Source organism: Ursus americanus, chromosome 16, assembly GCF_024610735.1.
Source record: "Ursus americanus isolate L20-20 chromosome 16, mUrsAme1.1.p, whole genome shotgun sequence".
NCBI classification, from domain to species: Eukaryota; Metazoa; Chordata; class Mammalia; order Carnivora; family Ursidae; genus Ursus; species Ursus americanus.
This window is the reverse complement of record NC_142142.1, coordinates 63,396,583-63,417,826: the sequence shown is the minus strand read 5'-3', so window position 1 is coordinate 63,417,826 and position 21,244 is coordinate 63,396,583. Positions and strand designations below refer to the sequence as shown.

The 21,244-nt window shown below is 44.5% G+C and overlaps 1 protein-coding gene across 6 annotated transcripts in view; it reads left to right on the top strand.

Moving 5' to 3' along the window:
- Positions 1-21,244, top strand: part of YAP1 (Yes1 associated transcriptional regulator) — a 114,226-nt gene that overhangs the window by 46,032 nt on the left and 46,950 nt on the right. For all 6 annotated transcript variants that reach the window (XM_087868500.1, XM_087868499.1, XM_087868496.1 and 3 more), the window contains exon 3: positions 8,716-8,831. In XM_087868500.1, coding sequence (XP_087724626.1) covers positions 8,716-8,831 — 116 coding nt within the window. The remainder of the gene's footprint in view (positions 1-8,715; positions 8,832-21,244) is intronic.

The following is a 21,244-nucleotide window of genomic DNA, read 5'->3' as shown; positions in this document are numbered from 1 at the left end:
GTGGAGAAGACCATGGCCGTTGCAGCCAGTGGTGTATGTAACATGCAGGATCTCAGGGTCGTGAGATAGAGCCCCACGTGGCGTCTGCTTGAGATTCTCTCTCTCCCTCTCCCCCATCCTCCTTTAAAAAAAAAAAAGAGAATGAACTTCATCAGTATTTTTTTATAACTGTAAAACTTGTTTCCCATTATGTCGCTTGGGTCCCTTGTAAGGATTATGGAGTCAGTATTTGATAATACAGCATACAGCCAAGAATTTGAAGAGCATCTTTGAATATGTTGGAATGGGCTTTGCTGGTACATAAGTAATGTTGCCCCCCCCCCCCTTTGGCCTTGGTTTATGTCAATAGACTTGAGCCTCTCGTGGCTTATGTGAAAAAATTGTATGAAGAGATTTCACCGGTGAGTGTTCTGAGACGTCTGGTTCCGGGGTTGAGGTTTCTTTTATTCCCAGATTCCTTTGTTGCTGTCCCAAAAGGCAGGACGGCTACCCTTGTGTGGCTCCTTTTCTCGTTCCTTCTGCCTCTTAGCTGAAAGCTCTGTGTGCGCTGGACTAATGGTGCAGAGGCGTTGTCATCATTTCTGTCTCCTTCCCCGAGACCTGCCGTCCTCACTTCACACGCCTGTCCTCTCACTCCACGTCCTCTGACATGGCCCAGCCCCCACCAAGTTTTTCTGTCTTCAGTGTTGGGCTAGCACAGGAATGAAGTCAGGAAATAGATTTGAGGGCCTGCTGTGTACTTGATGCCACGATACTAGCTGCTTTTATACAGATTGCTGTATTGAATCCTTGCAACCCCGGGACGTAAGTAAACAGATCATTCCCATTTTACTGAAGATGAAACCATTTGACAGAATGACCTGCCTGTACGACCCAGATTATCACCGTCAGAGCTGGGACTTGAATCCATGTCCACCTTGGTTTTCTTGCTGTTCCAACAGAACAGAGAAGCTTCTGAGAGGAGAGATTTGGGTCTTGGAAAAGTTTGGTAGAATCAGGTGTTTTATAAAAGTCCATTTGGGGAAGAGATGACCTGAAGTAGTCTCGAGAAGTGTAGCAGATGTTTTGAAAGAATCAGATTCATATTAGGCTTATATAGCTGTTGATTTATATGGTGCTGATAACACTTAATTTGCATGAGGGATTTTTTAATGAGATACGTGTTGTCTAAGCCATTCTCTAGGATTCACTTCCAAAGTGGGCTCACTACTCTTTGTAGAATGCATTTGTGTGTATATGCCACTGTGACAGTCTTTGTTGACGTACACAGTAGAAAGAGCTGCTTTTGGTAGATTCTGAAAGATGATTTGACGGGAGTCTTTCAACACTTTGGCACAGCAAGAAGACAATGCGTAGTTAGGGAAGTGACTTGCATGTTACCGTATCTGTATCTTAAATTACACCAGTGCCAGAAATCTTGTTTCTAAATTAAGAAACAAAGTAGAAAAAACAAAAACCAGCATACGTGTTTAGAGTATAAACCACCAATTTAAAGGAAGAGAAGTGGTAAGTGTCATAGCCGCGTAACTGATTTATGTCTTTACCAGTGTCCCTGCAGTTCACCGATCACTAACATTCTCTAATGATTGTATGTACGTTTTCTGTAATAAAGACAGGTTTCTGTTCTGATGGCAGAGCTCATTTGCTAGTCCTGAATTAGTCTTAATAGTTGATGAATTGGAAAAGAAAGCATTTAAAAGGATTCTGAGTCTCTTTTTTAATTATATTCCTTGAAGAAATTCTATTCTGCTGGAGTGGCCATTTAGCATTTTAGAAAATCCTTTTCGACTTAGTGACCAGTCAGATGGGGTGACAAGAGCACTGAGCTAGGAGCTGAAAGACACGTTAGTAGTGGCTCTGATGCTCACTAGCAGTGTGACCGAAGGCCAGCCCCTCAGTTTCTCTGAGCCCCGTGTCCCATTGGTTAGGGAAGGATTGTCCTGAGCAGTGAATGAGAGCTGTGGTGCAAGGGTCCATTCTTCGGGGGGGGAGGTCTTGACTGCATCCACCCCCAGGTCCTCCCATGCTGTCGTTGGCCACTCAGTTCTGTGCGGTAAATCCCAGGGTTTCTGGGGGGAGGCAGCACGTGTATCTCATGTGTGGAAAAGTGTCTGTGGGACATTTCTTTTTTTTTTTCAGTTATCTCTACACCCACCGTGGGCATCAAACTTAAAACCCTGAGATGAAGAGTCGCGCACACTGCCCACTGAGCCAACCAGGCACCCCTGGGGGACATTTCGTGACCTTCAGAATCTATGTAGAGGGTTTCTCCTCCCTCTTCCCCTAGTGTCCGAGGGAGCTGTGAGAAGTTAGGTTTGTGCATCATTGATCTCATCATCTGAAAGCCCTAGGAACTTTCCTCAGCTACCACAGTCCCTTTGGGTTTGAGCGGGAGAACTGCAGGGGAGTGCGGTCCTGGGTGTTGGGCAGGGATTTCTGTCTCCCTGTGCTTCCTTTCTGCAAGGGTTCGCTGGGGGCGGGGGTGATGGAAAGGTTAGTCTTGAGAAATCTGAATAACGCGCAGAGAAAGACAATTATCATACGGTTTCTCTCATCTATGGAACATAAGAGCTAGGAAGGTCTGTAGGGAAAGAAAGGGATAAAGAAAGGGGGGTAATCAGAAGGGGGAATGAAGCACGAGAGACTGTGGACTCTGAGAAACAGACTGAGGGCTTCAGAGGGGAGGGGGGTGGGGGAATGGGATAGACCGGTGATGGGTAGTAAGGAGGGCACGTATTGCATGGTGCACTGGGTGTTATACGCAACTCATGAATCACCGAACTTTACATAAAAACCAGGGATGTATTGTATGGTGACTAACATAATAAACAAAAAAATATTAAAAAAAAAAAAGCGTCTTGTGGAGGACAGAGCACAGGTGCTGCGTCGGTTCTGCCCTGAAACCCAGCTCTGCCGCCTACTGCCCGTCTGCCCTCGGACAGAGCTGCCGTCTTAATACGTCGTAGGTTGTTTTGTTTTGTTCTGTTAGTGGTTTTTTTCTTTTCCCTTTTCTGAGGAGTCCGTAAACTAGGGCGCAATATCATCCTTCGCGTTGAACGGTGGTCCTGGGGAGGTGAGAGTTGGGGGCTCCCCATCGTAGCTACAAGGAGCCTTTCCTGTTCTTACGGTTTCCTCAGTAATTTGAAGATGTGACAATAGTAGTGTTCTTCTTTATAAGGTCAGAATCCCTGCATGTTCAAGGCCCAGGTTTGAGCTTCGTAAGACGTCATCTTACGGGAGAAATACATCATAGCTGCAGTGAACTTGGGGGACTCTGCAGAAAGTCCATTGCTCATGGTTTACTTTTGGTTCTGTGTACGTTTTGCTAAGTCATCCAATGTGTGAGACCACATTCTGCAGTGTAAAATAAGAAAGACAAAAGCCAGTGGGAGAGGTGGCCTTGTGTACGCAGGAGAGACTGCCGTCCGACGTGGACCTTGGGCAGAGTGCAGCTGCTTCCGTCGCGTCGGCTGGAGTGCTGACGAGTTCATTGTCCACCAGCTTCGGCTGCTCCACAGTGAGATCGTCGGGTCTATCTTGGTCATAAATCCAGCCGCTTTTCTTTTCCAAAATAATAGCAAAGATTTATTTACATATTTTGAAGGGGCTTGTAGGAATTCACACTTCCTATTTTCTTGTAGTAAGTTCAGCATCTAGACTGTTCTTAGGAACATGATAAACTGAATCTTTAATTTGTTTCTGTGCTGCGTATAACTTCATTTTTTTTTTAAAGATTTTATTTATTTCTGTGACAGAGACAGCCAGCGAGAGAGGGAACACAGCAGGGGGAGTGGGAGAGGAAGAAGCAGGCTCATAGCAGAGGAGCCCGATGTGGGACTCGATCCTGGAACGCAGGGATCACGCCCTGAGCCGAAGGCAGACGTTTAAGGACTGCGGTACCCAGGCGCCCCAACTATGCATATTTTAACTCTGAAAATACCGTTCTATGAGTTTTTCTTAATTTCATCTCCTTGGTTTATATATTTTGATTCTATTATTTATAATTCGACATTTTTAGAATTAGTATAGTTTGAGTGACAAAATTCTTTTCAACCCTTTTTCACATTAGCATTTACATGAAGTCTTAATCACATTAAACACATTAAATGCATTGAGATCAGCACATACTCCCCAGGCACTGCTGGGGCCCAGCACTCTCCCAGGTGCATCTCCTTCAAGGAGCTGCTACTCCAGTGGTGATAGAAATTGTGTTTCATAGTGTTCTGGAATCTTTTTTTTTTTTTTTAATATTTTATTTATTTTCTTGAGAGCAAAAGAGCAGGGGCAGCAGCAGAGGGAGAGGGAGAAGCAGACTCCCCACTGAGCAGGGAGCCCGACACGGGACTTGATCCCAGGACCCTGGGATCACGACCTGAGCCGAAGGCAGATACTGAATCCACTGAACCACCCAGGTGCCCCTATTCTGGCATCTTTTATTGAATCTTTAATACCCATGCCTTTTTATTCTATCCTTGTAGTATTTATGCAGTCTTTGTGTTACTCAGTATGTATTACAAAGCATGTACATTTTTGAGTGGTGTCCTTTCCATGTATTTGTTTGGTACATAAACTGTTTTCAGAATTCCTGGATATCACATGCAGTCCTTTTGTGTCCTGGATATGGGACTTTGTACAGGTCCCTGAGTTTTGTTTTGTTTTCTTTTTTCTTTTCTTTTCTTTTCTTTTCATTTTTCTTTTTTTTAAGATTGTTTTTTTATTGAGGGGGGAGGGGCAAAGGGAGAGAATCTTCAAGCAGACTCCCCGCTGAGCAGGGAGCCCCATGTGGGGCTTGATCTCATGATCCTGAGATGATGACCTGAGCCAGAACCTGACTGCGCCACCCAGGCGCCCAGGTTCCTGAACTTTCTATTTGCACAGTGGGATCACCAGTAATACCAGCCTCATTAGTCATCTTAATGTTTCTTAGGGGAATTGAAGTCCTCACACCAGAACTCACTCTGCTTTTACCAGCCAGTGAAATTCTTTGCTTCTGCCCATCCACCCCGTGTTCCTGTGGAAGCAGTGTCTGCATTCTGTTCTTCCTCCCCTCTGGTGGATTACTCTAACTCTTGAGGGATCCCTTAGCACATTTTCAGCTCCTCTGTTTCTGTTCACATTTAAACTTGGATTTCTTCATCTTGGAAAACGCAGAAACTCCTTTGCTTTCCTCCCTGTACACAGCCGCATTTGTCTGCTTGCTTACCTCCTGTTTGCTGGAGGCTCATCACGCCACCACAGCTCTCCTGCCACTGCGGCCAGGAGTGTCCTCGTTGCCAGTTGCAGTATCTGTCATCCTGACCAGTAATTTCATGTTTGGATAAAGTCAGTAAGGCTACAAGGACTTGGAGAGAAAGTTTGATGTTCTTAGGGCAAAAAAGAAAAAAAGCTTTCTTTTCATTAATTCATCGACAAATATTTATCAAACACTCTTCTAATCATTGAAGTTGTAGTAGTTAACAAAATGAGTAAAAGTCCCTATTTCTCTGGAGCTTTTGTTAGTTGGAGGAAACAGGCAAAAAAGTAAAATAGGTCAGGTAATGATAACGGATTATCCGGGGGGAAAAAAAGCAAAGAAGAGGGAGTGTAAGTTTCGGTAGGGTAGGTTTTAGGTGACATGGATAGGGAAGGCCTCTCTGAGAATATGACATGAGAGCCAAGACCAGAGGAGGTGAGGAAAGGTACCATGACATATCTAGGGGAAAAGCAGACCTTGCAAACTATTCATGTGGTCTTAGCAAGAACACTTCTTTGAAGTATGAAATGTTTTTATAAAGATTCTTGTTCTCACGATGAAAAGGAAGCCTGGATATTTTGGGGTATACTGTTTCAAATTGACTTACTAGGATAAAACCGTGTTTTTCATGATTTAATCTTACAGAATAAGTTAAGACAAAATCTAAGTTAATTTTATTTCGCATTTTCTTTGGCATCTAAGTGCATGCTTTTATAGTTGGACACTTTAGATGACATCTTTATTACTGAGAGGTGTAGATGTTTTTAAGTAAATGCACCCTTAGCTGAGGTAACGTAGTACAGCTTTATGGGGCTCTCAGCTAACTTACTGGGGCTTAACAGCTGTTTCAGGAAGAGAAATTTTAGCATTTGTATGCTTACATAACATTTCAGTGAAGTAATTGATCTTCTGAGAGTAGTAAAACTATATGTTCTCTGTATTCAAACCCCGATTGATTTCAAGGAGGAGGAAACTCTAAGAACAAATGTACAGATTGGTGTCCATATTCCATCAGAATGAAATTCCATATTCCTCACCCCTCAGGTAGAGCCCTCTTCAGTTATGAACGGATTAGTGTGATTTGTGGAATTGCTTAGTTTTCAGAGAACTGCAGCTGTGGAGTATTTAGAAAGCCATCTACAGTCAGGATCTTGAACTCACTTCCAGTCTGTCTCCTTCCTCTCCTGTACCCCTCACAGGCAGGGGCATTTTAGGAAGTACCAGAGGCAAGGAGTAGGCAGGGGCACATACTTTGAAATTTAAGAGCTGGTAGTAGTCACTCGGCCGTTTCCTTTCCTGGTTTCCTAGCATTTCTCTAAATTGTGTTCTTGTGGATTGTAAGCTTCTTTCCAACACGACTGTATTAATTACCATGTGCGCATCGCTTGATATCTGTAATCATGAGAAATGCTGCCTGTCTAGAAGATGTTCTGTGGTTCTATTTGTTCAGTGGCTCAGGGAGGGTTGAAAGGGAAGAAGCATGAGCTCTTACTGGGTTTGGCAAGGACCTGGTCTTCTGGGATGGGGTGCTCCCACGGCAGGACAGAAACAAGGTTTCACCTGCCTTGTCTGGGCCGGAGCGAATGCTGGTGCTCGTGCTCAGAAGTGTGTAACTGCTGGGAGAGCGTGCTGGTCAGTTAGGGCTGGAGAGAGTGTATGCTCCACTGTATAAATAAATACTCTGAGTATTTCTAGCTGGTCTGCAGGAGCCTCGACTGGACAGGTCCCACTGCCGTTTGGAGGCGGACAGGCCCTCCACGTTCCCCTCTCTCTGTTTTCATCCCCTTTCTTCTTGCCTGGGAACCCAAATAATTCTCCCATTGCTAGTGGATAATCCTTGAGGTTCACGCTAGCCAGAGTGCAGCGCTCCTTTCTTACTGTCTTACAGTAAGTAAGTAAGTAAGTAAATGGTGTGTGACCATTCTAGCTCCATCTCACGAAAGTTTAGTGCTAGAGTGTCACCTCCTTACCGTTGACATGAGATGATTCAAGAAGACAGAACTCAGATTTGAAATTTAAACAGTCATATAAAAAATGATTGAGGGGGAGGGGGCTTCTTAAAAATAACCCTTTATTTTTGGCCACCCCCCATTCAAAAGTAATGTTAGTTTATGATTGTTTAATAATAGGAGAACCTAGGGGCGCTTGGGTGGCTCAGCCGTTAAGCATCTGCCTTCGGCTCAGGTCATGATCCCAGAGTCCTGGGATCAGGCTCCCTGCTCGGCGGGAAGCCTGCTTCTCCCTCTCACATTCCCCTTGCTTGTGTTCTCTCTCTCGCTGTCTCTGTCTGTCAAATAAATAAAATCTTTAATAATAGGAAAACCTAGCATAGCAAAGCAGAGTTCTGTAATTTTGCCATCTAGAAATAAGCACTGTGACAGCATTCTGATGGCTGTCCTTATTCCTGTGTTTTCAGCACACACACATGTAGGCTCACACCGTACATACTGTTTTAGAAACGACTTTAAAAAGCAGTATTATAAAAATAAATAGCAGTATTACAAATACTTTCCATGTGATTAAGTATTCTTCTAAGAGATTTTCAGTAGCTGTGTTGTAGTCTGTCATACGTTATACTATTTAATCGGCCAATCCCTTCCATTAGATGTTAGCTGGCTTTCAAATTTTTGCTTTTATAAATTACACAGAACTTCACATCGGTGTGTGAATACTTCTCTGGCTATTTCTTCAGGATAATTTCTTAAGCAGTTTCACATATTTAGTGTTTCTGTTTCACTGAGGCAAACTTTGCTGGAAAAAGGAAACTGGTATTTCTGAATGATCCTACACTGGATGCTGTGTGAGCTGCCTGGGAGTTGTGCAGTTCACAGTCTTTAACCCTTGTCATCTGGGTTTAGAGATGAGCAAATTGCTATGCATGTGTAATAAGATATTTTGTAGTAAGTTAACAGTATGCAGTATTTAACAGTTAAATGTTTTGTGCAGCAACTAACAAAGACCTTCGACAGTCACAAGACAGTGAAAACTTTCAGATGAAGGTTTTAAATTCTGTCTGGGCTTTGGAGTCTATACGTATAACAAGACTTTTCCATCCTTTTGTGTTTTACTAAGGGACTTTAGATTTAAAAAGTATGTGTTAATTGGCATTCTTTGCTCCCAGAGGAAAAAGTGGGTGGTTCCCTTGTGAATTTTGGGTTTTGGTCATGACTGCTGTCATGGATGATTAATTTATAAATTACCTTTTATCTGTAAATTAGAAGCAGATAATAATAGTCCCCGAGCTGAAAATGGTTTCCCTTCCCTCAAAGTTGCAAGCGTGGTTTCTCAGATCTGCTCGGGTAGGATGTGGGAAATGAGAGTGGACCTCGTGGCGCAGGGGTGAGGGAGGTTGGCAGAGGAAGGGCGGGCGAGCAGCCGGGCCTGGCTGCGGGAGAGCACCACCTGCTCCGCTCTGGGAGGTGGGGCTGGGGCTCCGAGGACCTGGTGTGTGTTGTCTCACACGGTGGTTTGTTGTGTCTCAGTCACATCGACCAGACGACAACGTGGCAGGACCCCAGGAAGGCCATGCTCTCCCAGATGAGTGTCACGGCGCCCACCAGCCCCCCAGTGCAGCAGAGTCTGATGACCTCGGCCTCAGGTGAGTGAGACACTGTGGTCCCAACACACTGACGAAGGCTTGTGCACGTGCAGGAGTCTCTGCAGAAAATGGTAATTATTCTTTTAAGGAAACCGGTGCATGGGGGCAGGTCATTTCTATCTGGTTTTTCTGTGGGAGGCCTGCCTTTTCACATGAGTGTGCTTTACCCAGGCCTTGTTTAGTCATTAACTCATAGAGGGGCTGCCAGCCAAAAGCCAGCACTTGGAAAGTGTCAGTTCTGAGGTCAGTATCTCAGGTTCCTCGTTTGGTTGGTGTTGGCGGGCTTGTGTGTGACTCTGTGCTCTCTTTTGTCCTAGAGTTGGAGCTTGCTTTCTTCCCTTTGTGGTTTGGATGGGAAGTGAAGCTATGGTGCTCTTAACTACGATTTATTTATTTGTTTGTTTGTTTATTTATTTATTTATTTGAGAAAGAGTGAGCAAGAGGGGGAGAGCATGAGTAGGGGGAGAGGGAGGGACAGAAGGACAAGCAGGGAGCCTCCCATGGGGCTCCATCCCAGGACTCCGGGATCCTGACCTGAGCCAGAGGCAGACGTTTAACCGACTGAGCCACCCAGGCGCCCCTCTTAACTACCTTTTAAAGTACTTATTTATTCTGCCTTGAAAGTAGCTGGAAGGTAGCAGCGTATAAACGCCAAGCATCTTTCTGAGATCTAGTTGTATTATTGAACACATTTCTACCCTTTTCACAGACAACAGACCCAAATACGAATCTTTGTTCTTATTTGGCAATGTTTTTAAACCTGCTGTTTTTCTCATCTTCGTAATGCGGATTATAATGCCCATTACTAGAGAGCGGGAAATATTAAAGGAAATAAATGAGTAAGTATAAAGCTTTTTTTTACAGTTCTATGCAGAACAGGAACTCAGTAAAGGTTTAGTTACTTCTCTAGTCCCTTAGATACCTTTGTTATGTGGGCCCAAGGCCAAAGTTAACCCCATTATGCATCTTTGTGCACAGTGGGAAAAGGCGGCCCTTCTCTGGGAAGATGCAGCCCCAGTCCTGGCAGCAGGGACTGGAGCCTTTGGGCTGGAGCTCTGATCACTCGCCTGCGCCCCACACTTAACCCCCTTTGCTTGAGTGCCCTGGTTCCGAGCACAGGTGGCAGCCACAGTAACGGGCAACCCTGGGGCCTCGATGGCTTTCTTCTCAGCGTGTCCATCCTCCTTGTCCAGCACACTGACCACAGCGTGGACAGCTGCCCTGTAGATGTTCTCAGACAGCAGCCTTTGGGAAGGGGCTGCCAGCGTATGGGGGTCCAGACAACGGGTTGACAAAGGGCTCCTCCTCGCCTAAGAGAGCTCATAGAATTTTTTATGTCCTTCTGCCCCCAGAGATGATGCCAGTGTGTGGAGCGTTTCTGCTGTTCTGGAACTCTGTTCTTGCCTTTGGTGGGCTGAACACTTGAATTCTGAAGAGTTAAGTGCTGAAAGCAAAAATGGCACAAGATTCAGGACTAAGCTTGTCTTGTCATAAACTTTCTTTATATAAACTCTTGAAAAAAGATTAATTCCCTAAATCTTCCATTTTAGCTTATTTTAATAAGAATATATTTATTTATTCTCAGAATCTGTGTTGTATGTGATATTTAAATCAAAAGTTTCAAGGCAAAATATTATGCAAGTATGTGACTAATATTTTTACTTGACATCTAGGTTTTTTTTAATCATCGAATTTCCAAATAAAAATTGTGAAAGCTGTCTTGTATTTATAGTCCAAAGATGATTCACATTATTCATTCTGTCACACTCCACCTAAAACTATGCCTTGGAAACTAGTAATAAATAACTCATTAATTTAAGGTTTATTTTGGAAGATTTAGGCATTTTGCATCTAACAGGGTTGATTGTGATTCTTTTAGAACATTGGTTTATTTTTTTTTTTTCTTATTAAATTTTCTAATGGTAATGGCCTGAGGAAGTAGGGAGAATTTGTATTCAAATTTATGTTTAAAATCAAAAGTATATATCAGATTGGTTTTAGTGGGCTTCAGAATATTTATGTTTATATTTGCAACTCTTTTGTAAAATATATGTTTTATACGCTGCATGTAAATTAGCAGGCATGCTTCTTTGTAGTTGTGTTTGGTAAACAGAGGTGACGTTGGTAGGGACAATTGGAGCAGAGTGGTCTTAGGGGTGGAGGCATGTATGGACAGAAGCTCGGAGGTACAGAACCGGCCTGAAATGGGCCAAGCCCCGTCAGAGAGACACGGGCCTGTATCCGTGGTAGGAGGAGGGAGTTAGTGGGAAGAGTGAGCCGTTTCAGGCATTCCGCTGGGCTCTGCTTGGACTCTGTTGGTTAACCCTCCCAGTGCCCGTTGAGGTTCGTGCTGGTTGGTTGGTTTGCTTGTTTAAGATTCTTTAATTTATTTTATGAGCGAGAGCACAAGCAGGGGGAGAGGGCGGGGGAGAAGCAGACTCCCTGCCAAGCAGGGAGGCCTACACAGGACTCTATCCTAGGACCCTGGGATCATGATCTGAGCTGAAGGCAGACACCCAGCCGACTGAGCCACTCAGGCGCCCGGAGTTCTATGCTGTTATTATCATTCTCTCTCTCCTTCTGAGAAAACTTAAGTAACTTTTCCAAAATCACATAGCTGGTCAGTGGTCGAAGCCAAGACCCACTGCTTGGTCACGGGGCTCCCGAGCCCGTCCTCTTACTCTGCTGTGCGAGAAGCAGGGTTGGGACAAGTGACAGAGAAGAGCCTCCAAGCCAGCGGGGGGACAGGACCTGTGAATGCCCAGGAGGCGCACTGGGGAGCTGCTTGCGCAGAAGGCGGGCGTGGGGGTGTTTGCTGAAGGAGGTTCTGCAGGCCGTAAAACACACTGCGCCTTCAGGAGCGGGGTTACCGAAGGAGGGCACTGAAGGTCATTGTCTGTAATGGACTGGTCGGACAGTCTGAGGGTGAAGAAAGGAAGAGATGGATGTGGTAAAACTAACAAGTGTTTTTTTAACCCAGAACCAAAAACTGATCCTAAAAACGAAAGGGAGTCACCAGAGTTTCAGAATGAGAGTAAGACGTTAAATTAAGGAGAGATGAAAATTCCTGTAAGTGTGGATTATCGTGAATCTGGTCACTGGTACGAGTGGCGCAGAGCTGGCCCGAGCCAGGCCCAGGCTGCCGCGCGGCTGAGCACTGCCAGCGGCTGAGGCTCACGCACTCGGTCTTGTCTTTCGTTTCTTCCAGGTTAGTGCCCCTTCAAGAACAAACAGGACTTTGACACGGTCTTGAAATGCTCTAAAATGAGTGTCACGAGCCCTGTAGTCTTGCTATACCTCACACTCCTGTAGAATGACTGCTGTCCGGGGTGAGGTCTCAGGCCAGGGGCCCCCTTCCTCCCTCTGGCAGCACCCACGCGGCGTGGGGGCCGTGCTCTCTGCAGGGAGGTCGCCCCGTTTCTCAAACCACCGCTGCCAGAGGGAAGGACCTTCTCTCTGTCAGGTTTCTCCGTGAGATACTCACCTGTGCTTGGATAAGCATCTTTTAGAGCCTGGAGACAATGAGTGAGCAAGGAGAATTGTGGGGGTATTTCAGTGAATTTTGAGGGCACTTGCTGTAACAAAGCAGCAAATGGCTTCCAGCTAAGCCTCGGTATTTACAGTTCTCACCCTGAAGGGAATACCTTCTGAATTTGCTAATCTGAAACTTCAGATAAAAGAGAAAACCCGCAGGTCTCTTCTGAAGCACTACACTGGGTCAGTCGTCCTGAATTCAACTGGATTTACATTTTTATCGTTAATTATTTAAATAAAAACTTTCTGGCTTTGCTTTTTTTAAAAAAGAATGAATCTAGCTCTGTGTTCTGGTCTGTTTCTAATCAGACCACTTCCTTAAAACACGGTCATTTTCTTTAGACTCTCCAGACCTGCTCTGTCTAATTTTTTAATGGTTCACCATACTGACTGGTCTTTTAAAATTCTAATTCTAAGACGTTATGAAATCCTATTTCTTGCATTCAGTCTAATTCAGTTAACAAAGTGATCAGTTTACTTCTGTTTTAACTCCTTTTTCAAAATATGAGGTTGAAATGATGGATTTTATTGCTACACTGGTTACCCATGGTTTGTAATTGGCCGCCAGTTAATATATATAATTGAGAAATCACGTATTTGCCAGTGAAACACCTGGAAAGGGTTCTAGAGGCATGACTTACTAGATTCTGTAACGTAGATTAATTTCTATCTTTAACTGTCCATTTAATTGGCAAATAAATGACAGTGAACCTTGTAAAAGGAATTTGAAAAGAGGAAAAGAAAACTGAGAGGAGCCTGGGTGGTGCAGTCAGCTGTGTTGGAGACTCTTGGTTTCTGCTCAGGTCGTGATCTCAGGGAGTCGGCTTTGCATTCCGCAGGGCGTCTACTGGAGATTCTCTCTCCCTGTGCCTCTGCCCCTCACCCCACCTGGGACGTGCTCTCTTTAGATACATAAATAAAAATCTTAAAAAAAAAAAAAACAACTAAAAGGAAATTTGAGTAATTCAGTAATAGCCTTTTTTTAAAAATTATTTATTTATTTATTTATTCGACAGAGAGAGACAGCCAGCAAGAGAGGGAACACAAGCAGGGGGAGTGGGAGAGGAAGAAGCAGGCTCCCGGCAGAGGAGCCTGATGTGGGGCTCGATCCCATAGCGCCGGGATCACGCCCTGAGCCGAAGGCAGACGCTTAACCGCTGTGCCACCCAGGCGCCCCAGTAATAGTCTTATTTTAGTTTACATTAAAATATATAATATGGACCTATATAATGGTATATATAAGCCCTGTCCTATATTACTTGAGATGATGGGTACCTGACTGGCTCATTCGGTGGAGTGTGCAACTCTCCATCTCGGGGTCAGGAGTTCCAGCCCCACGTTTCAGGGAGAGATTAGTTTTTCTTTTTCTTTCTTTCTTCTTTTTTTTTTTTAATTTGACAGAGAGAGAGAGAGAGAACACAAGCAGAGAGAGAGCATGAGTAGGGGCAAAGAGGGAGAAGCAGACTCCCCTCTGAGCAGGGACTCCGATGCGCGACTCGATCCCAGGATCCTGGGATCATGACCCGAGCTGAAGGCAAACGTTAACTGAGCCACCTGGGCACCCTGGGTAGAGATTTCTTTAAAAAAAAAACTATTTAAATTACTTGAGATGATTGCCCTTTAGAAATTCTATTAAGCGAATTAATAGCCCTTCCATGCCTGGTTGGAATCTATATAAAATAGTCCTACATACTGAGAGTTTGGCAACATTAGTGACTTTTGTGTTAGACATTAGGAAATATGGACTTGGGGAGAGAAAAGTGATAGTCCTCCTTTAAACAGCTTTATCTATATGAAGATACTAAATTTTTAGTAGTCGTTTGTTAACGGTGACCCGCAAGATAGCTGAGTCTCAAAGCAGGAGTAAAGTCAAGAAAGTACACTCTGTGATGATCCAGAGATAACCTGATGCCAGCGGGCTGCTAACTGTTCAGAACCATTAAAAATCATAAGCCTTGATTTAAATTAAGCGGTAACCCTATTTTCTGCTTTTTAAAATTATACCTTTGGTAACACTCCAAAGTCAAATGTCTTCTTACAGGTACATTTTAAAGGATTTGTTGTTTTTATGTTTTAAAGTGAGGCATTTATTTGGCTAGTGTCCAGATCTGGCAGCGCAGCACTTTCAGAGTTCCCTGTTCCCAACACCCGCGTGGAATTCCTGGGGAATACGTCACGGTGGGTGGAGCAGGTGCCCACTTGATCAAGAAAGATGATGCATGCTAGAGGAATGTGCTCAGCACCTTCTTTGCGGTGGCGGAAGACGTTCAGAAGCACGCCGGGGGAGGGGTGCTGCTCTGCCTCCCTGTCCGCCCGCGTTGTGCAGTCTCTGTACTGGCACCGAAAACTAGCAGGGCAGAGAGATGGTTCCCCAGAAAAATGATGGTTGAGAGTGGATGTGAAATGGGAAAGGGACAGGTTAAAAGGTAGATGAGAGGTTTTTAACCTTAAAAAGCAGAGAAAGGGTAAAGGCGTGTGGAACAAAGTTGCAGAGCTGACGGCAGGTTTCGGAGCTGGTAATTCCTGCTTCCTGTGCTGTGGCTCACCGGCTTCGAGTTCTGCTCTTCCTCTTTGGAGTGAGTGGAGAAGGGGCAGGGAGTAAGGGTCGGCTGGATGACGGTTTGAACCCCACCTGTCACTCCCTGCCTGCGAGATCTTGGACAAGCTGCAGGAAGTCCCTGTGCTGCGTTCCCTCACTTGGGAGATGGGAAGAAGAGGACTAGCATGGGGCTGTCCTGGAGATGGAATGCCGCAGTCCCTGTGACACGGCCGGTGATGGGTGCGCGGTCACAGATCAGCAGCAGACACAGTGCTCGGTATATACAGCGTACATGATAAGTAAATGTCACCTGATCCCGTAGTTCACATTTTACTCCATTTATGTTAACAGGTAGCCATTCTTCATTTAAAATAAATTTATTTTTATTTACTTTTTTAAAGATTTTATTTATTTTTTTGAAAGAGCAAAAGAGCACAGGCAGGGGGAGGGGCAGAGGGAGAAGCAGACTCCCCCACAAAGCAGGGAGCCTGATGTGGGGCTCGATCCCAGGACCCTGGGACCACAACCTGAGACAAAGGCAGACGCTTAACTGACTGAACCACCCAGGCACCCCTAAAATAATTTTTTATCGACAAATACGGGTCATTGGCCCTTACCCAAGTCATGTGTTAACTTCTGGCGTTTAGATTCTTAGAGATTCTCTGGTATAGATGGTAGAGTGTTATATAAAATATGGTTTTCTTCTCCTACTTGAGTTAAAATTTTTTTGATTCTTGTGAACGTTCTTGACTGTTACAAGATGGGAATTTTGTTAACCTAAAGTCATAACAAATGGAATGAGATACACTAAAGTATATCAAACAGGACTATAACTGTGACAAAGCCCAAAGTCAGAGCAGTCAATGGAGTAAGAGAGACGGTGTATTTTATTAGTTATTCTCAAGCTCCTGTTCCAAATACCTTTTTTTAAACCGAAGTTGTTTTCTTTTTGGAATGTATGTATATTAAGAAAAGAAGGCCACAGGAAAAGGGAAAATAGTAAAAAACAAAAGCATAATAATCAGAACCAGTATAACTAATTCTCAGGAAACTTGGTTTATTTCACATAGTTTGTGTCTTGACTGATTTGATAGTTAAGTTCCTGAAGAATGGTTAGTAATATGGAAAGAAGAACCGTGTTTCTAATGTAAAACCATGGAGCAGTCAGTCATGAAGGACTGCTGTGAGTGGACAGTGCGTGGTGGCCATGAAGACCAGAGGGCTGGGGAGTGGAAACCGTAATCCAGGGAGCGTGTCCGGCGGCTTGCGTATGACCGTAGCTGCCGGTACCGTGCCTTCTCCCGTGGTGTTCTGCCCTGTCACGCACCGCACGCGGCACTGTCTGATGGCCGTGGCTTCGGGATTCCGCTGCGTCCCGGCGCGTGGCTCCTGGCAGGGCCACCGGTGGCCCCTGTGGTGCTGTGACGGTGGGCGCCTTTCCCTCTGTCCGCTGGGGATCGCTCTTAGTGTTAACCGACTCCAGTCATGACTCTTAACTTAAAAATATTTTCTAAGTAATAGTAAAACTTAGAATTACTTGGGCAAGGCAGCAGCATTTGGCAAATGGAACAATAGATGTTGGCTGATAAATTGTCTTTCTTAATGCTGAGTCTAAAATAAACCCCCAGGGAAAGGGTCGCCCAAGTCTCCAAATACATAAGAAAACTTTCAAGTCGGTTATCCTGAAGTTGAGGGTTGTGTTTACATATTCATGTATTGGCCTCTGCAATCTACAGCATTTTTAAAAGTATTCCTTTTCTTCATTGCTTTATTGAAGAAATCCCAGCAGTCATGGTGGAAGGTCGGTATGGAGCATTTCTCCGTCTTCTAGTAGCTCGAGGTCAGTATTTCTCGTAGGGCTCCATTTTCAGATGAGTACTTCCTTCCTGTCTTTGTTTGCTTTGTGTTAGCGGCTGTCTTGTACGGAAGGCGAGACGTGGACAGACTCAAGGTTGTGGAGCTCCCTGGACCTGATCTTAGGGCACAAATAACAGATGTTTTTAAAAATCTAGCAGTTTTTGAAGGAATTGTTCGGGAAAGTGAAGTTCATTTGAATTCTGGAAGTTAAGAAGATTTTTGTGCAAATATTGAACCTAATGTTCTGTTATTTTAACCAACAGACTAACTTCGAAGAGTCAGAGGATATTGTTGAAGAATATAAAGAAAAAAGTTGACGTGTGAGCGTCTTTGTTGCCAGCTCTCTCTGGACATAAGTTGTTATTACAAATAGAAGTGTCCATGTTCAACTCTCTTTTCAGTGATTATTTGTAGAATTTTGGAAACTTTGCTCAGCTTTGGAATAGAGAGGATGAGAAAAAGTTTCAGTTATTTACATTTAAGAAAAAAATAGATGCCTGTTTTATTTCTTCTCTGGATAGTGTTAGAACATTATTTTTGTCTTTCCCACTGATTTCCAAATACTTCTGGTTACTCTATTGCTACAGTAATTTTATGACTCATAAGAGGAATATTTGTGTGAAAGATTAAAATGCTAATTCTTTAAAAATGATATCCATTGACTACCATATATAGGCAGCATCAGTGAAATAAAACAAAATCCTGCAACAATAAATAGAGGAGGTAGCAGAGCTCATATTAGGTCAAATATTTTTTCAAAGGTAGTTTCTTTAAGCATTCTAAAGTCTGAACTTAAAGAAACTGCTCTTTCATAAATTTACTTACCGAAAGTCTGAACTATTAAGTTAAAATATAAAAGACTCCAGTTGCACTGAAGAAAGTTCAAAGGGTTGTATTCTAGAAAGTTCTCTGAGCTTCTACTTGGCCTTTTCCTCTAGGACGTTAGTTCTTTCAGCTGTCACAAAGATGAAAATTTTTAAAAACTTTTAAAAGTTTTTGCTTATTTATTTATTTGAGAGAGAGAGAAAGAGGGGGCGCGCCCATGCATGCACGTGGAGGGGCAGAGGCAGAGGGACAAGCAGACTCTGTGCTGAGCATGGAGCCCGACACCGGGCTTAGTCCCAGGACCCTGAGATCACAGCCTGAGCCGAAATCAAGAGTCAGGCGCTCAACTGACTGAGCCACCCAGGCGCCCCCAACATGAAAATGATTTTTAACAAAGTCATTTTCACCTTGAGACAATTGTTCCCTTTCTCACTTATTCCTTCCACAAATACCACATGCCCTACTTTGTACCAAGCACTCTCATGGCCACTGAGATTGCAGAGTCAAGTTAGGACAGGTTTCCCCGTATAACGACAACAGTGAATGTTACGGCAGGCGTAGCACTGAGTGCTGAGCGAGGAGAGGACAGTGTGAAGGCGGTTGGGAGGCTAGAGAAGGCAGCTTAGAAGCCAAGCGCTCATTCATTCCCTCAACAAACACTGAATGGCCACCGTGTGCCACGCACTCTGATAGCCCATGAGAGTACAGAGTATCCACAAACGGACAGTGTGTCGCATAGTTAAAAATGGCAAGAGAAAAATCAGTTACAGGTCAGAGAGCACTTGGCTGGGGGTAGAGGGAGGTGGTGCTGCGTTAGCGTCTCTAGTCCAGGTGTCCTGTAATTGAGCAGAGATGTGAGTGAGCCGAGAGCCATGCAGGTATCTGGGGGAAAGAGAAGAATGTTCCACGCATCACACAACAGCCAGTTCAGAGTTGCGGAGGGATGTTTGGGGAACAGATTCGGGGAGAGGTAGCCCAGAAGCCGTGGCGTAAAGGAGCTTACAGGGCGTGATGCGACCTGAGCATGTTTTCTTACAGGAGGGAGACGCGTCAGGTGCAGTTGTAATAACCAGTGTGGGGGGGCTGGAGGTGCTGGTACAGAATGCTGAATGCAGGACCCGAGCTTTAGTAGGTGAGCGTGAGGTGACGTGTGCCCAAGGAAAGGGAAGGCGAGGGAGCTTGAAACTCCCAGTTACGTAACTCGTGGTGGGACGGTGGACGTCCTCAGAAGGCCTTTGTGTGATCAGCCGAGAAGTCTGAGCTTCATCTTGAAGAGTTTGGGAGGCCACCAAAAACAGGACCTTTTTTTACGGCCCTTCTGTCATGGAAGGGCAAACCTGTGGGCTCACTGTTTTGTTATCTGATCATTTCAGCTCTGAGACCCAGATTTATTTACTGATCAACCTGTCTCTTTGCATTGTGTGTGAATTTTAGTAAGTTAAGTACATTATTGGAACAAAATTCCACAACTATTCCAGGAAAGAGTAGGGAACTGACTTTTTAAAGTACCAGCTATAAGCTCTGCCCTCTGTCAAGTACTTTTTTTTTTTTTAAAACCTCTCTACAACTAATGGACAAGAGTGCTCCTGTCCTCTTTGTGGATGAGGAAAGTGAGCACTGAGTAGGTGAGGGAACTTGCACAAGGTTAGAAAGATAGTAAGTATAGGGTCCAAGAATTGACCATAGGTCCCTCCTGCCATTCTCTCAGAACTCCACTGTCTTTCTAGAGTGTTAATGGAGAGCTGAAATCATACTTGCATTTGGAATGCATCAACGGTGATTTTTTTTTTTTTAACCGACAAATCCCCTGAATGGTAGTGTTGTGGTGTTGGTCAAGTTTGAGCTAATGGTAGGTCGCTCTGTGAAAGAGTTTGATAGAAACAAGCCAGCCTTACTAGTTTTCTGTATTATAGGTAGGTGGTTCTTGGTGTGTGGTAGTTAGAGGGTTCGCCTGGGGACTTGTTAAAATCAGACTGTGACTCAGCAGGTGGAGTGGGAGCTGAGATGGTGCGTCTGAGGGGCCCGCAGGTGGTGCTGCCACCAGACAGGAGACTCTAGAATGTGAGCTCAGAACCACACAAGTCCGAGAGGTCTGCTTCCTTACTGCTGTTTTAATGTTACCCTGTTTCCTACTGGAATAAAGTCTATACAAACTGACACGTGGAATCCATCATTTTATAGAACACTTATTTAATATAAAAATTCTGTAAAATGTTACCAACTCTTAACAAATCTGTGATTTATAAAAGCACAAACTGAGAATCTGGTAGATGTGACCTGATAAGACCGATCAGTCATTCTTTACACGGATAGGGTTTGCTCATCTCAGCTCCACGGACTGGTTGTGTGTGGCGGCAGTGGTCAGCTGTGGGGAGACCAGGACAAGAGAGGCCCGTGCTTCTTTCAGACATTGGGCCTCTCGGGAAGGGCAGGGGTCTAGGGAGAGATGAGAGCGCAGTGCGGCGTGTGCTGGGAAGGGGACGTGAACATCGTGGCTGGGGACCCGGAGTGCAGGTAAGTGGTGCCAGGGCTTTGGGCTTCCCAGCACGACCACTGGTTCAGCAGAAGACTCTCGTCGCTACCCGTGTGACCCAGGAGTACACCCTGACTTGAAGGAGAAACAGAAATGGACTGGTCACCACTCTTGCTTTTGTGAAGCAGATTTTAATCAGTATGTTCATAATCTTTTTAGCTTCTAGGCCTGCACACAAGAATGACAGCCTTGACCTCATGACCTGGGGCTGCGTGCTTGAAGTCAGTTTTCACCCTGAGAGTAAAACTGTTGCAACAGAAACTGAGGAGAAATCCTATTTCTTCTACCAAAACTTGATTTTATAAACTGCGTTTTCCTCTACTCGTACATTTATAAATATTTGCCCCACATTTGTGTTATTGAAGCCACAAAAAACAGTGACAATAATACTTAATATTGATTGTACATGACAACTGTTTCACGTATGTCTACCTGAAGTTTTATTCAGGGCAGGATTTCAGTAGGGACTGTTAGGGACGTATGAGATCGAGCGTGTAAATTTCAGATGCTTGTCTGTGGACGCAGAACCGCTGACTAGTCCAGGGTGCGTGTACTTGATTGAGCGCCCTTGTGTTTGGAAGCTACATGTCTGCAGATGATAGTATCACTAACCCCAGTGGCAGTTTCCAGTTGCTGTTGCCATGTTTGTCCTGATCAACCTTGAAAATTGAGCACACCCATTTAGGAAAAAATTGAGACCTCTTTTTCTATATTCTGGGGCAGAATTATAAATTCTTCCCATGCTACTACCTGCTCTATAGTTAAACTCAGTGTAAAACAGCAAATTCAAGACAGTCTGCAGTAAAAAACAAAAACAAGTGCGATTTCAGTACATCGGTGAGGAAAAGCCTTATTCATGGGATAGAATTGAGGAAATTTCCCAAAGCTATAGTGTGAGAATAGAGTAGGATTTCAGTGGATAAAAACAGTGGAGGCTAGGGGCTCCTGGGTGGCTTAGTTGGTTAAGTGTCTGCCTTTGGCTCAGGTAATGACGCAGGGGTCCTGGGATCAGACCCCGTGTCGAGCCCCATGTCGGGTTCTGTGATCAGCGAGGAGCCTGCCTCTCCCTCTGCCTGCTGCTCCCCCTGCTTATGCTCTCTCTGTCAAATAAATAAATTAAATATT